This window comes from Myxocyprinus asiaticus, chromosome 3 (genome assembly GCF_019703515.2).
Source record: "Myxocyprinus asiaticus isolate MX2 ecotype Aquarium Trade chromosome 3, UBuf_Myxa_2, whole genome shotgun sequence".
Classification (NCBI taxonomy): Eukaryota; Metazoa; Chordata; class Actinopteri; order Cypriniformes; family Catostomidae; genus Myxocyprinus; species Myxocyprinus asiaticus.
The window spans coordinates 8,220,490-8,234,387 of NC_059346.1; the positions used below are offsets into that span (position 1 = coordinate 8,220,490).

Sequence of the window (13,898 nt, forward strand, 5' to 3'; positions counted from 1 at the left end):
AAAGTAGACATTTTAAGCTTTCTTTAGACATGTTTCATGTTTGTGTGATAAGTATTCGTGGAGTTTCACTTCATTTTTGTGACGTGTTTCAGAAAGATGCTCGCGGAACAGAGACGGCTGAAAGTGCACCCTGTTTATTTTCTTTATTTTACAAAAGCACAAGGTTTTGTTGTTATTGTGAGTCTACACAAATAAAAAGTAGACCCTTTACAGTTTCTAATGATGTCTTACACTTATCTGTAAGCCCAACATAACAGCGGATTGTTTCCGCTGTTATGCAGAAAAAAATCCAGCAGGACGCGTCAGCGCGTCCGTCGACCCCAGAGGGTTAAATTGCAATTAAAGGTTAATTTCCCACACTTGCGGCTTTTTAAATTGCAATTAGTGTCGGTGTATAAATTGTCAAAGAGTTTGTTAGCTCTCACGTGGATGCACTGAGCAGGCTAGATATTTAGACATGGGGAGCAGAAAAGAACTGTCAAAAGACCTGCGTAACAAGGTAATGGAACTTTATAAAGATGGAAAAGGACATAAAAAGATATCCAAAGCCTTGAAAATGCCAGTCAGTACTGTTCAATAACTTAAGAAGTGGAAAATTCGGGGATCTCTTGATGCCAAGCCAAGGTCAGGTAGACCAAGAAAGATTTCTGCCTCAACTGCCAGAAGAATTGTTTGGGATACAAAGAAAAATCCACAGGTAACCTCAGGAGAAATACAGGCTGCTCTGGAAAAAGTTGGTGTGGTTGTTTCAAGGAGCACAATACGACGATACTTGAACAAAAATTAGCTGCATGGTGGAGTTGCCAGAAAGAAGCCTTTACTACGCCAATGCCACAAAAAAACCTGGTTACAATATGCCCGACAACACCTTGCCACGCCTCACAGCTTCTGGCACACTGTAATTTGGAGTGACGAGACCAAAATAGAGCTTTATGGTCACAACCATTAGCGCTATGTTTGGAGAGGGGTCAACAAGGCCTATAGTGAAAAGAATACCATCCCCACTGTGAAACATGGTGGTGGCTCACTGATGATTTGGGGGTATGTGAGCTCTAAAAGGCACAGGGAATCTTGTGAAAATTGATGGCAAGATGAATGCAGCATGTTATCAGAAAATACTGGCAGACAATTTGCATTCTTCTGCACGAAAGCTGCGCATGGAACGCTCTTGGACTTTCCAGCACGACAATGACCCAAAGCACGAGGCCAAGTTGACCCTCCAGTGGTTACAGCAGAAAAAGGTGAAGGTTCTGGAGTGGCCATCACAGTCTCCTGACCTTATTATCATCAAGCCACTCTGGGGAGATCTCAATTGTGCGGTTCATGCAAAACGACCAAAGACTTTGCATGACCTGGAAGCATTTTTCCAAGACGAATGGGCAGCTATACCACCTGTAAGAATTTGGGGCCTCATAAACAACTATTACAAAAGACTGCACGCTGTCATTGATGCTAAAGGGGGCAATACACAGTATTAAGAACTAAGGGTATGCAGACTTTTGAACAGGGGTCATTTAATTTTTTTCTTTGTTGCCATGTTTTGTTTTATGATTGTGCCATTCTGTTATAACCTACAGTTGAATATGAATCCCATAAGAAATAAGACATGTGTTTTGCCTGCTCACTCATGGTTTTTTTTATTTTATTTTTACATATATTACCAATTCTCCAAGGGTATGCAAACTTTTGAGCACAACTGTTTATACTAACCATATGAACTTGAGCAATCATGAGCGAACTTCTCAATCCTTTATGCCTATTGACAACTCAGTTTAAACAACAATGCATTTTGTGTACTTCTCCATACGGGCTCCGAGTAGTACTTATTCTACTTGAAGTATTCTTAGCAAACTTGTATTGCTGAAAATAGTTTGTTAGAAAATTCCATAAATTTTCATTTAAAACATTCAGTGTTAACATTTTTCCATTACATTTCCAGGCCTGGAAAACACAATTTCTATATTCCCTAACTTTCCAGGATTTCCATGACCGCTAGGTAGCTCATCGAGTATTGACGCTGACTACCACCCCTGGAGTCACGAGTCTGAATCCAGGGTGTACTGAGTGAATCCAGCCAGGTCTCCTAAGCAACCAAATTGGCCCAGTTGCTAGAGAGGGTAGAGTCACATGGGGTAACCTCCTCGTGGTCGCAATTAGTGGTTCTCGCTCTCAATGGGGCGCATGGTAAGTTTTGCGTGGATTGCAGAGAATAGCATGAGCCATACAAGTCATATTGTCCCTTGCTTATTTAAAAAAGCAAAAATTGAGGTTACAGTAAGGCACTTACAATGGAAGTGAATGGGGCCAGTCCATAAACATTAAAATACACAGTTTCAAAAATGTAGACACAAGACGTAAACAATATACGTGTTAACATGACTTTAGCGTGATGAAATTGCTTATTAACCTTATTAGTGTAAAGTTATATCCAATATTACAATTTCATTTCTATGATGGTGCAACTCCAGTAAAACCTGCAAGCGATTTTATCATGCTAAAATCATTTATAACGTTTATGGACTGGTCCTGTTCACTTCCATTGCAAGTGCCTTAATTGTAACCACAATTTTCTTTTTAAATAAAGGACAAGTCGAAAATACTTTTTGTGGTAATCAACATTATGCCATAAATACTGTTAGTTAAGCTTGTAATGAAGTCAGAACATTTCTTTAAGAGGTATAACACTTTGCATCGTGGCTAACAACTCCCCTTAACCATGGTAAAATAGCTATAACACCTCTTATGGCTTATTGCTTTATAATTATTGACGGACTCATAAATCAAATATCTATTGATATTTAATAATTTCAAAATCATTGTATCAGGCAATAATTATATTTGATTGGCCGATTAAAAGAAATGCAATTTCAGACTGTACATCTGTGGATAATGCATTGTTTTTTGGGGAAGATTTTGAATAAACAGTATTGAAAATAAATGTTTATGTAAATTAATAAGTATAATTTTCTATAATTAAATGTTATTAAATAATATTAACATAATACCAACAACCCAGCTCGACTTTGTAGTGGATTTTCAAAGCATGTACCCATTATGCAAATCCAGCTGGTCACACTGATAATAACCTGAAACAATACATGGAAATGTTTGCCTGAATGTACTACAAAATCTGAACAAAAATTAAGGAAAAGCCTTGAGAAACCATGAAAATACCCAAGTACAACCAGCACAAGGCTCACCGAACAGCTAAACAAACAAACTGCTTTAACAAAGAAAACAAAAGCTTCAGCTGATTGCCGTCCAGCTTTTAGAGCCATCTAGTGTTCCTCTGAGTCTGACATGAGTGAGAGAGAAACAGAGAGGGATTTCTAAATTGGCTCAAGGTGAGGCGTGCGCAGTTAGCCAAGGCTTTCGGATAAATTGCGTGTTCTTGTTGCCACTGAGCTGTCAATCAAGCTGACACCTGCTTAATAAAATGCATCTCTGTCTGTACAGTGTGTGTAATGGGATAGATGCCGACCTTGAAAGGATGTCCACAGAAGGTTAAGGTTAAGCTCTGACATCTGCGTGTCTATCAAAGAGAAAAGGGTTTTAAAAAAAACCTAGGTGTGTCAGAAAGAGTGCTGACCTTAGAATGGACGGCGTACGAGGCTAACAGCACCGAAGCCTCAGGAGGACAGTAGATCACCTCCTCTAGAATCTGCTTCTTCACCTGTGGGATTTCAGAACAGAGGATAGCATTATTAATAGAACAGAGACGTTATTTACCACATATTCAGAATCTTGCTATATGTTGCATTGGTAGTAGGCGAACTGGGATTCAGATAAATTGCCACTAATGCCACGTCCATACTAATACCTTTTCGGATATCAGTTAAGTACAGTATGTGGTACTAAAGAGCGTTTCGACATTTTGCATTTTAAACTGAAAATGCACTGTAGTAGTGTGGACATGGTCTAAGAATCCTACCATAAGGATCTATTTCTGTTATAGCCAAACAGATCAGCAACAAGTTAACTTTGTTTCCTACAACCTTTAATACTTCATAGAGGACTAGATATTTTGGCAGGTATATTTTTTATATATGGATTGCACACTGCTTTTATTAAAGCTATCTTGGTCACGGCTATCCATTAGTAAGCCTGCAGAGCTTGTATCCTTCCAGCTCTGTGGACTGCAAAGCCAAGACATCATTTATGGCTGGAGATACGAAGCAAAGGCAGAATATTTCAGGGTCATTAAAAAAAACTCTTGAAGCAGCAGATGGCTCAGAGCTTGAGGAAACACATTCGTTGCCGCAAGATTGTTAAGTTGAATCCTAAATGGGGATGTGGGGGAAAACAGGTGGACTGAAATTCTCCTGCTTAGAATCCTAGTGCAGACTCTTTAATCTGGTTGAAATCACTGCATGACTGTTTGTAAAAATGTAATTGTAATGTCCATAATCTAGACAAGATAGAATTAATAAATGAAACAAGATTTGCATTTTGCTGGATATTACAGTGCCTGTAAGACAACAATCATACATCAAGTAGGACTATACAACAAAAATCATATTAAAATAATTTATATTAAAATACTTTATTGTGTGTGCGGCATCAGCATGCCATATTCTTTTGGCTACACATTCAAAATGTGTTCCTGAATTACTTTTATTTTGTTTTATACATCAGTAAATCAATACAGTACCTAAACAGTCACACTACACCTTGACTCTAGAGACTGTTGTCTGGCAAGTACAGTACATGGTACAAATCTTAATTTATACGCTAAAGAATGAATCCATATAATGAAATTAGATCCTGACTTCATGCTATCAAAGGTAGACCCCTGACCTTTACGACCAAAAGAATTGTTCTTTGAGTAACACTACAAAAGGCTGTTTTTCGCACACAGTTTATAAATGCATAAATATGCATTCGCATTTAAAGGTTAAGTATTTAATTGCCAGTCAGGATCCTGTGCCAAATTAAGATGAGGAAACACTAAATCTTTGCCAAATGAGCTGCAGCTAAACACACAACCACATGGGAGATGGCTGGTCACTGTGCCAACCAACAACTTCTAGGCAAAACGGAACTCATTTGAACATAAGAAAATGAATGCCAATAAACTAAGTTTAATAACAAGGCCCAATCACCACAAGGTTGAACACATGAAAAAAAAACCAACAACAAAATCTAATGCCAAGGGACAATTTAACTATCCCTTTAATAATTGCTTTATTCTCCTTTATAAAAAATTCATCATGCTTGCACTTTATCCCTCACACGACTATCAGGCTGAAACATTCACACACAAAACAAAAATAGATTAGAATTCAATGTGTCAGTGACTGGTCAAAAGGGTTCTGGCTATTACAGATGGCTTTTTTCAATCTGCTTTACAAATGTGACAGCAGCCTGGGAAGGGTGGCTGTACATGATAAGAGCTCACCCAAGAGAGCAGTTTTAAACAGGATCTGCACACCCAAATACATGGCTCTATCCCAGCCTACAGATGAGCAGAGGGCAGAGGGTAAGAGAGAACAGACTCACCGTCCTCCAATCTCTCCCCAGAATTCATTAGCATCGAGAGTTCATTGCATTTTTTCACAGAGCACTTTGCCATTCTGAACAAGCAGCTCAGGGGTCTATCTCAAATTATGGGCAAAGATAAGCTACTCATGTTTCTTAGGGAATTTGTATCTTCATCACATGCCCTTTGCGATGCATTAAAGCCATCAGATATAAGCACTAAAATTAAAGGGCAAATAGCCACAATATAACATCAGATCACAATTGTAGTCACAATGCTTAGGTAATATGGGAACTGTCAGCAAAACTGAGCTGAAATGAGTTACAAGAACAGTTTGCCAAAAACAATATTCAGTTAACATCTACTCACCCTCATACACCGATCAGCCACAACATTAAAACCACCTGCCTAATATTGTGTAGGTCCCCCTCCTGCCGACAAAACAGCGCCGACTCGCATCTCAGAATAGCATTTTGAGATGCTATTCCCGGGTTGCTACAGAGTTTTTAAAATCATATTTAAGACTTTAAGACCTTTTTCAAGACCTGCACAAATAAAATTAATACTGTTTCCCCATTCCAAAACAAACCCACACAATCTCAAAATAAATCATGTATCACAGACTCTTAAACAGGCAGGGGGCACACATTCAACATGGCCTTAACATAGCTTATCAGTAAAACAAAGTAGGTGATATGCAAGTTTAAAATACTCAATACATGTTTTCCATATATACAGGTGCATCTCAATAAATTAGAATGTCATGGAAAAGTTCATTTATTTCAGTAATTCAACTCAAATTGTGAAACTCGTGTATTAAATAAATTCAATGCACACAGACTGAAGAAGTTTAAGTCTTTGGTTCTTTTAATTGTGATGATTTTGGCTCACATTTAACAAAAACCCACCAATTCACTATCTCAAAAAATTAGAATATGGTGACATGCCAATCAGCTAATCAACTCAAAACACCTGCAAAGTTTTCCTGAGCCTTCAAAATGGTCTCTCAGTTTGGTTCACTAGGCTACACAATCATGGGGAAGACTGCTGATCTGACAGTTGTCCAGAAGACAATCATTGACACCCTTCACAAGGAGGGTAAGCCACAAACATTCATTGCCAAAGAAGCTGGCTGTTCACAGAGTGCTGTATCCAAGCATGTTAACAGAACGTTGAGTGGAAGGAAAAAGTGTGGAAGAAAAAGATGCACAACCAACCGAGGGAACCGCAGCCTTATGATTGTCAAGCAAAATCGATTCAAGAATTTGGGTGAACTTCACAAGGAATGGACTGAGGCTGGGGTCAAGGCATCAAGAGCCACCACACACAGACGTGTCAAGGAATTTGGCTACAGTTGTCGTATTCCTCTTGTTAAGCCACTCCTGAACCACAGACAACGTCAGAGGCGTCTTACCTGGGCTAAGGAGAAGAAGAACTGGACTGTTGCCCAGTGGTCCAAAGTCCTCTTTTCAGATGAGAGCAAGTTTTGTATTTCATTTGGAAACCAAGGTCCTAGAGTCTTGAGGAAGGGTGGAGAAGCTCAAAGCTCAAGTTGCTTGAAGTCCAGTGTTAAGTTTCCCCAGTCTTTGATGATTTGGGGTGCAATGTCATCTGCTGGTGTTGGTCCATTGTGTTTTTTGAAAACCAAAGTCACTGCACCCGTTTACCAAGAAATTTTGGAGCACTTCATGCTTCCTTCTGCTGACCAGCTTTTTAAAGATGCTGATTTCATTTTCCAGCAGGATTTGGCACCTGCCCACACTGCCAAAAGCACCAAAAGTTGGTTAAATGACCATGGTGTTGGTGTGCTTGACTGGCCAGCAAACTCACCAGACCTGAACCCCATAGAGAATCTATGGGGTATTGGCAAGAGGAAAATGAGAAACAAGAGACCAAAAAATGCAGATGAGCTGAAGGCCACTGTCAAAGAAACCTGGGCTTCCATACCACCTCAGCAGTGCCACAAACTGATCACCTCCATACCACGCCGAATTGAGGCAGTAATTAAAGCAAAAGGAGCCCCTACCAAGTATTGAGTACATATACAGTAAATGAACATACTTTCCAGAAGGCCAACAATTCACTAAAAATGTTTTTTTTTATTGGTCTTATGATGTATTCTAATTTTTTGAGATAGTGAATTGGTGGGTTTTTGTTAAATGTGAGCCAAAATCATCACAATTAAAAGAACCAAAGACTTAAACTACTTCAGTCTGTGTGCATTGAATTTAATACACGAGTTTCACAATTTGAGTTGAATTACTGAAATAAATGAACTTTTCCACGACATTCTAATTTATTGAGATGCACCTGTATATATATATATATATATATATCACTTTAAAATTGGTTTATGTACCATTACAAAAATAAATGCAAATTAGAGGTCGACCGATATCGATATTGGATGGTTGCTGATACAATAATGTGTTGAAAGACAATTAATCTGCCAATAGTTTTTAAAATTTGGTAGCCTATATTTAATGTGCTTAGTCTTTCCTTCCTGTGATGAGGGCCAGACAGAAGCTACAAGAGTCCATATTGAATTAAATTCCAGATGCAGTTCATTATGAACCAAAATACTAATAACCAGGAAAAAAAAAAGAAAAAAAAGAAACTATGCGCGAAACTTTTAACTTTAAAGGCACTGGGGAATCTTATTTTGAAATGTTTGACATTCAAACAGATAAGGGAAATAAAATGTGCACTCCTACAATAATCTACAGCATATTTCAATATAAACAATTAAAAGTAAACATTGTCAAATTTCATCAACACTATATCATCATAAACAGTTAATCATTAGTGATAGTTTGTCATAAATTTCCGATATTGCCTAATGATTGTGAACTGCTCTGCAACAGCTAGAAACACTCACAAGCCCCTGCATGCTTGGAGAAAATACAACAGTGCCGCGTTTTCACTTTGAAGGATGCAGCGCATGCATTTATTTAATCAGATCATAATCTTTTGAAGTTTGATAATCACATTAGGTCATATCACGATTCCTCTTTCCATCCCCAAATTTAAGACTTTTGTTGTACCTTTTATGATATTTAAGATTTTTTTATGACTTTAAATTTTGGAAAACTGAATTTAAGACATTAAGACTTTTTAAGGATCTGCAAGAACCCTGTATTCTTCTCACCACAATTGTACAGACCGGTTATCCAAGTTACCGTAGACTTTGTCAGTTCGAACCAGTCTGGCCATTCTGTTGACCTCTCTCATCAACAAGGCATTTCTGTCCACAGATCTGCCGCTCACTGAATTATTATTATTTTTTTAATTTTTTTTTTTAGTAAATTCTAGAGACCATTGTGTGTGAAAATCCCAGGAGATCAGCAGTTACAGAAATACTCAAAGCAGCTCATCTGGCACCTACAATCATGCCACTGTCCAAATCACTGAGATTGCATTTTTTCCCCATTGTGACCATGTGAACATTAACTGAAGCTCTTGACCCATATCTGCATGATTATATGCACTGAACTGCTGCCACACAATTGGCTGATTATGTAACACAATTTTTGTTCCTGGGTAGTAAGTGTTATTTCCTAATTGCTTATGCCTCAAAAGTATAGAAAATGGCTATAATTCCCCACAAACTTTGCTTTTGTGACCAGGACAGTGATATTTTGAAATGTACCTATTTCCAATGAGAAAACGGGCGAATGTGTGTGTTTTCGTTCACATAAAGTCAGAAAAAAACAGCAACATATGAATCCAAATTCACATGTAATTATACTAAAGTAATACAAAAACGACTACAAAAGATTTTGAAGCAAGTAGTTTTTTGAGATTTATGATTATACTGTAAATCACTTTCACGAATCAGCCCCCAAATGTACTCATCATACTTCACGCCATCCAGCAAGGTCTTGATGCGGCTGTAATCCTCTTTGAGGTGCACCGAGTGAGCCAGGGGAAGAGACGGGTACTTGTTACCATTATGGAGCAGCATGGCTTTGAGGCTCTCGGATGAGCTGTCAATGAAGAGGCGCCACTCATTCTGGTTACAGGCAATTCTGATTGCCTCAAACAGACTCAGATTGTGGCAGAAGCAGAGCCCATCTTGACGGGTGAAGAAGCTGGAAAAAGGTTGGTGACGCTTCCTCTGATCTGTAACTTGCACACTTTCATCCAACAAGTTCCACTGTTTGAGCCTAGATGTCAAAAGCTTGGTACTGGACTTGGTGAGACCAAGATCTATAATCAAGTCATTGAGGTCTTTTTGATTGGGGTAGTATGGGTTTCTCTCCTCAGCTCCACCTCTGAACCTGTCATCTGGATCTACAACGTCTTCCTCGCTCTCTGACTTGCTGCTCTCATCTAAAGATGGCTGCTCTCTCTCCGGAGGAGTGGGTACGGGGAGCTCATGGCAGTGTGGCACCGGGGCGATGGATGAAGGAAGGTCTGGATACATGATAGCAGGTGCATTCTTGCCAGTCTGACATTTGGAAGGGCCCACCATGCAGAAGTAGCAGTTGCTTGAGTGGTCAGCAGGTTCCTGCAACATTCTTGGGATAGTGAACTTCATGGCTTTCTTTTCCCCTCTGTACCATCCTACAAAAATACATTTATTTCACCCATGACTAATGTGTAAGAGATTCGTGCAACATTTTTCATATATATTTTTTCAATAACATTGAAAATTGTAAAACATTTTTACAAATTTTATAACATAAAATTCCGAGCAACAATTGTCCATCTTACCTTCGAGAGTTTTTTTGCAGTGCTCGCAGGTGAAATGAGGTGCCCAGGGTTTGTCTTGATCCCCGATAGGCATGCCGAAATATGCCTTGTAGGCCTCACACATCTTAGCAGATGCTTTTTTACTTTGTACTTTTTCGCTCGTCTTGATAATTTGGCCGCAAACATAGCAAAATGCGTCTGCCGGATGCTTGCAGCCTCTTGATACCATCTCTGATGAATGCAGATATGTTTCCATATTACTTGAAAGTTCTAGAAAGTTCTAGAAGTTACTCCAAGTTTACTCAGCACTGAATCTATCTGGAATGTTCCGGAAAATAGGTAAATTTCAAAATATCACTGTCCTGGTCACAAAAGCAAAGTCTGTGGGGAATAATAGCCATTTTCTATACGTTTGAGGCATAAGCAATTAGGAAATAACACTTACTACCCAGGAACCAAAAAAATATATTTTTTGTTACATGATGTAATCACAAGGATGATTGTTGGTGTCAGACGGGCTGGTTTGAGTATTTCTGTAACTGCTGATCTCGATCTCATCACGATCTTCATTCAAATTTTAGCTGAACATTATTTATAGCACCCCGTCTGTCGTGTAGATATTGCAGAGTCAGTGGCGGATCCTAGTACCATCCACCCGCACAGATGAGCACTCCGTTTCTCTCGCTCTGCATCAGTTGGTTGTCATGCTCCCATGCTAAAGTTTGCAACCGTTTGCTCCTCTCCTTCAAAATAAACTGCACTAGTGAATGTATGTGTATTCTGCCCTAATCATCAGCCCATCTCACTTATGCTGCTATCTGTCTATCTGACAAGCCTCCTCACCTTCTACAGGCCAAATGTGCCAGATGGATGGATGTTATGAGGAAAAAAAAAGTCCTGGAATGTGTTTCAGTCACAATGCACACTATGCAGTGTAGAGATGATCAGGCAATATGTAATTAACGAAACATGCCTGTTAACATTGTAACTGACATATTTCCAAATGAATCGACACTGAATTGAATCAAAATTAGAATCTAATTTAACTGAAATAAATTAGGAAGTCAATGCCATTACCCAGCTCTACAAATATTGGTTAATGTTGATTCTCATTTTTCAAACTGAATTCATTGATTAAATTGAAGTATTTGACATAAAAGGAGTCATTTATAAAGTTAGTGAAAAAAGTCCTTGCAAAAGGGGAAAAATGCCCCTGGAAATCAATTCAAATATTGCCCCCTAATGGAAAAGTTAAATTCTGACCGTTTCAGAAACCCATTATGACTTTCTCTCTACTGTGGAACAAGTTGGATATTTGGAAGAATCTTCATGCAGGTCTTTTCCATAAAACAGCCGTTGTGGTGTCGCATCAGCCGATGCATCCAGTGTAGACAGAGTGTCAGACTAATCCGGTACTTGAGTTCAAACCTACCGTGAGCTCTGAGGGTGTTTATCAATGGTATACATTTCTGTTAAAGCCATCAGTCATTAATTTCAATTTCTTATAAAAAAAGAAATAACTACACTACCCATGATCCTGCAGAATCGTGACAAACAGAGCTCTGTAGCCACTGCCCGCAATGCACTGTGTCTCCCTACACTCTCAAACTATGTATGTATTTGTAACAAAATGAGGCTGAGTAAATGGTAACAGAAATAGCATTTTAGTGTGAATAGCATTTAAGGTCCCGTTCGTTAACATTAGTTTGCATGAACATACATTTGAACAATACTTTTACAGCATTTATTCATCTTTGTTAATGTTAGTTAATAAAAATACATAGTGCATTAGTTAATGTTAACATTTTAAAAATGTATTCCTATGTTAAAATTAACATTAACCAAGATTAATAAATGCTGTAAAAGTATTGTTCAAATGTTAGTTCATGCAAACTAATGTTGTTAACAAACATTAACAAAAGGAATCTTATTGTTAAGTGTTATTATTCAATTAATTCAAAACAGGTGCCTATTAACCACCCAATGCCAAGGCAACTACCTGCTCAATAATCAAATGATGGATAATCTGTTCATAATTAATGTGTTTATTGCTTAATGAGTTCTGATCGCTGAGAAAGAATTAATTATGGCAGGAAGATGTTTAATGTGGGAGGTATTCCCCTGGGCTTATAGAACCCGATGTGGAGCACACTGATTCCACATGGCTGAACACAATCACACGGAACAATGGAGGAGAGAACTGAACCTGCAGACAGCACAGCCCACAAACCCACCCTGATAAAAGACTGCACGGAGAAACCCAATACATGAGCCTCAATTCTGCTGCCAACCCCATTCAAATGAAATGGCTTTGAGTTCAGGTTAACAACACATTGTCACCTGCTTTGTGAACCACCAATACTTACAGTTCAACTTTTAATTAAGATTAATAAAGATGAATTAAAACACTTATGCTGAAAGCAAGGGACCAATAAAATGATTTTCTGTGCATTCATGATTTGAGCACTTCTCTACTCCTCCTTTTAAAGCATAGTGGAGTTAAGGCTAGGGTCTACTTTGTTTTTCAGCACGCCATTCAGTCTTGCACACAGTTGAGTACTCAGCCTTACAAAGTATACTATAAAACAAAGGTAACAGGTTCAATTCCAGGTAGAGCTACTGAGATCATCCATCATCATTGGTTCCTTGAGCAAGACATTAGGTTTTCCAGAAAGACAGTCCTCATAATTAAAGCTGCTGTAAGTTTATCTTTTTTTTTTTTTTTTTTTTGGAAAACCACAAAGAAGTCCCTACTACCTGATATCACTGAAATAGGTGTCCTCAGAAATCACACCTATCTCTGTGACAGCCCTAGGCTTTATAAACAGCAAAACCAAATCTGACCGCAGCCCACGCATGTTAGCAAATCTGGTGTGAGGTTGGGACAGGACTTGTTTGATTTCTAGTTATTCACAGTTTTCCTGAGCAACCACTGGGCGGCACCATGATGATTCTACTCACCTGTTTTCTGTTTCTGGTCTCGAGACACTATGTAAAACTAACCGAAACGAGCAATCCAGATGGAGAACAACAACCTTTAAGTGTTGTTTGGTGTCAAAATGTATTTCACGCTCAACTTGTGCAGATGTTGGCTGTCTTAACAACTTAAAGTAGTTAATAATATCAACATAACTAACCTCGGACCATCATGTCATCCCAGAATGCACCGTGATGAGCTCGGTGGAAAAATGTATCCAATATGGTGGACGAGGCGAGAGAAATTTTGATTATAGAATATATTTACTGTATAATCCATTCAATGCCAAAAAGTATAACTAAAACTGACCATTTTAGCCAAAATATTTGTGTGCTATGCAAATTTCTGCTCAGAGTATCGTGTCCATTCCCTCACGTCACCTGTATTGAAAGCACTTGCGTGTCAAGTCTCTCATGTGCTGCGCATGAGGACCGCTATTTAAATGATGCGTGGATTTGCTACCTATGAAGTGTGTTCCAAATCGGTCTCTTATGAGGCTCCATTTCAGTTAGGATGCTGCCACAGAAGACAGCTAGCTATGAATAAAATTAGGTGTTTTAGGAGGCAGCATATTTAAGGTACCTACCTTCTGGAATAGCCTTTGTGAAAGGAGTGCACCTACGATGCCTTTAAATGCTGTCTCTGAAAGCAGCTCACTATTACTCTCTCATTTTTGCTTCTCAGTTCCATTATTTCAGCCATGTAAAGATTGCTCTGTAGTACTTGAAGGCATGTGGGTTAATTCGG

General features: G+C 38.7%; 1 protein-coding gene across 1 annotated transcript in view; it reads right to left on the reverse strand.

Moving 5' to 3' along the window:
• LOC127430264 (merlin-like) overlaps positions 1–13,898 on the reverse strand; it is a 60,307-nt gene that overhangs the window by 30,367 nt on the left and 16,042 nt on the right. The window contains exon 5 of the mRNA XM_051679962.1: positions 3,590–3,673. Within this exon, the coding sequence (XP_051535922.1) occupies positions 3,590–3,673 (84 nt within the window). The remainder of the gene's footprint in view (positions 1–3,589; positions 3,674–13,898) is intronic.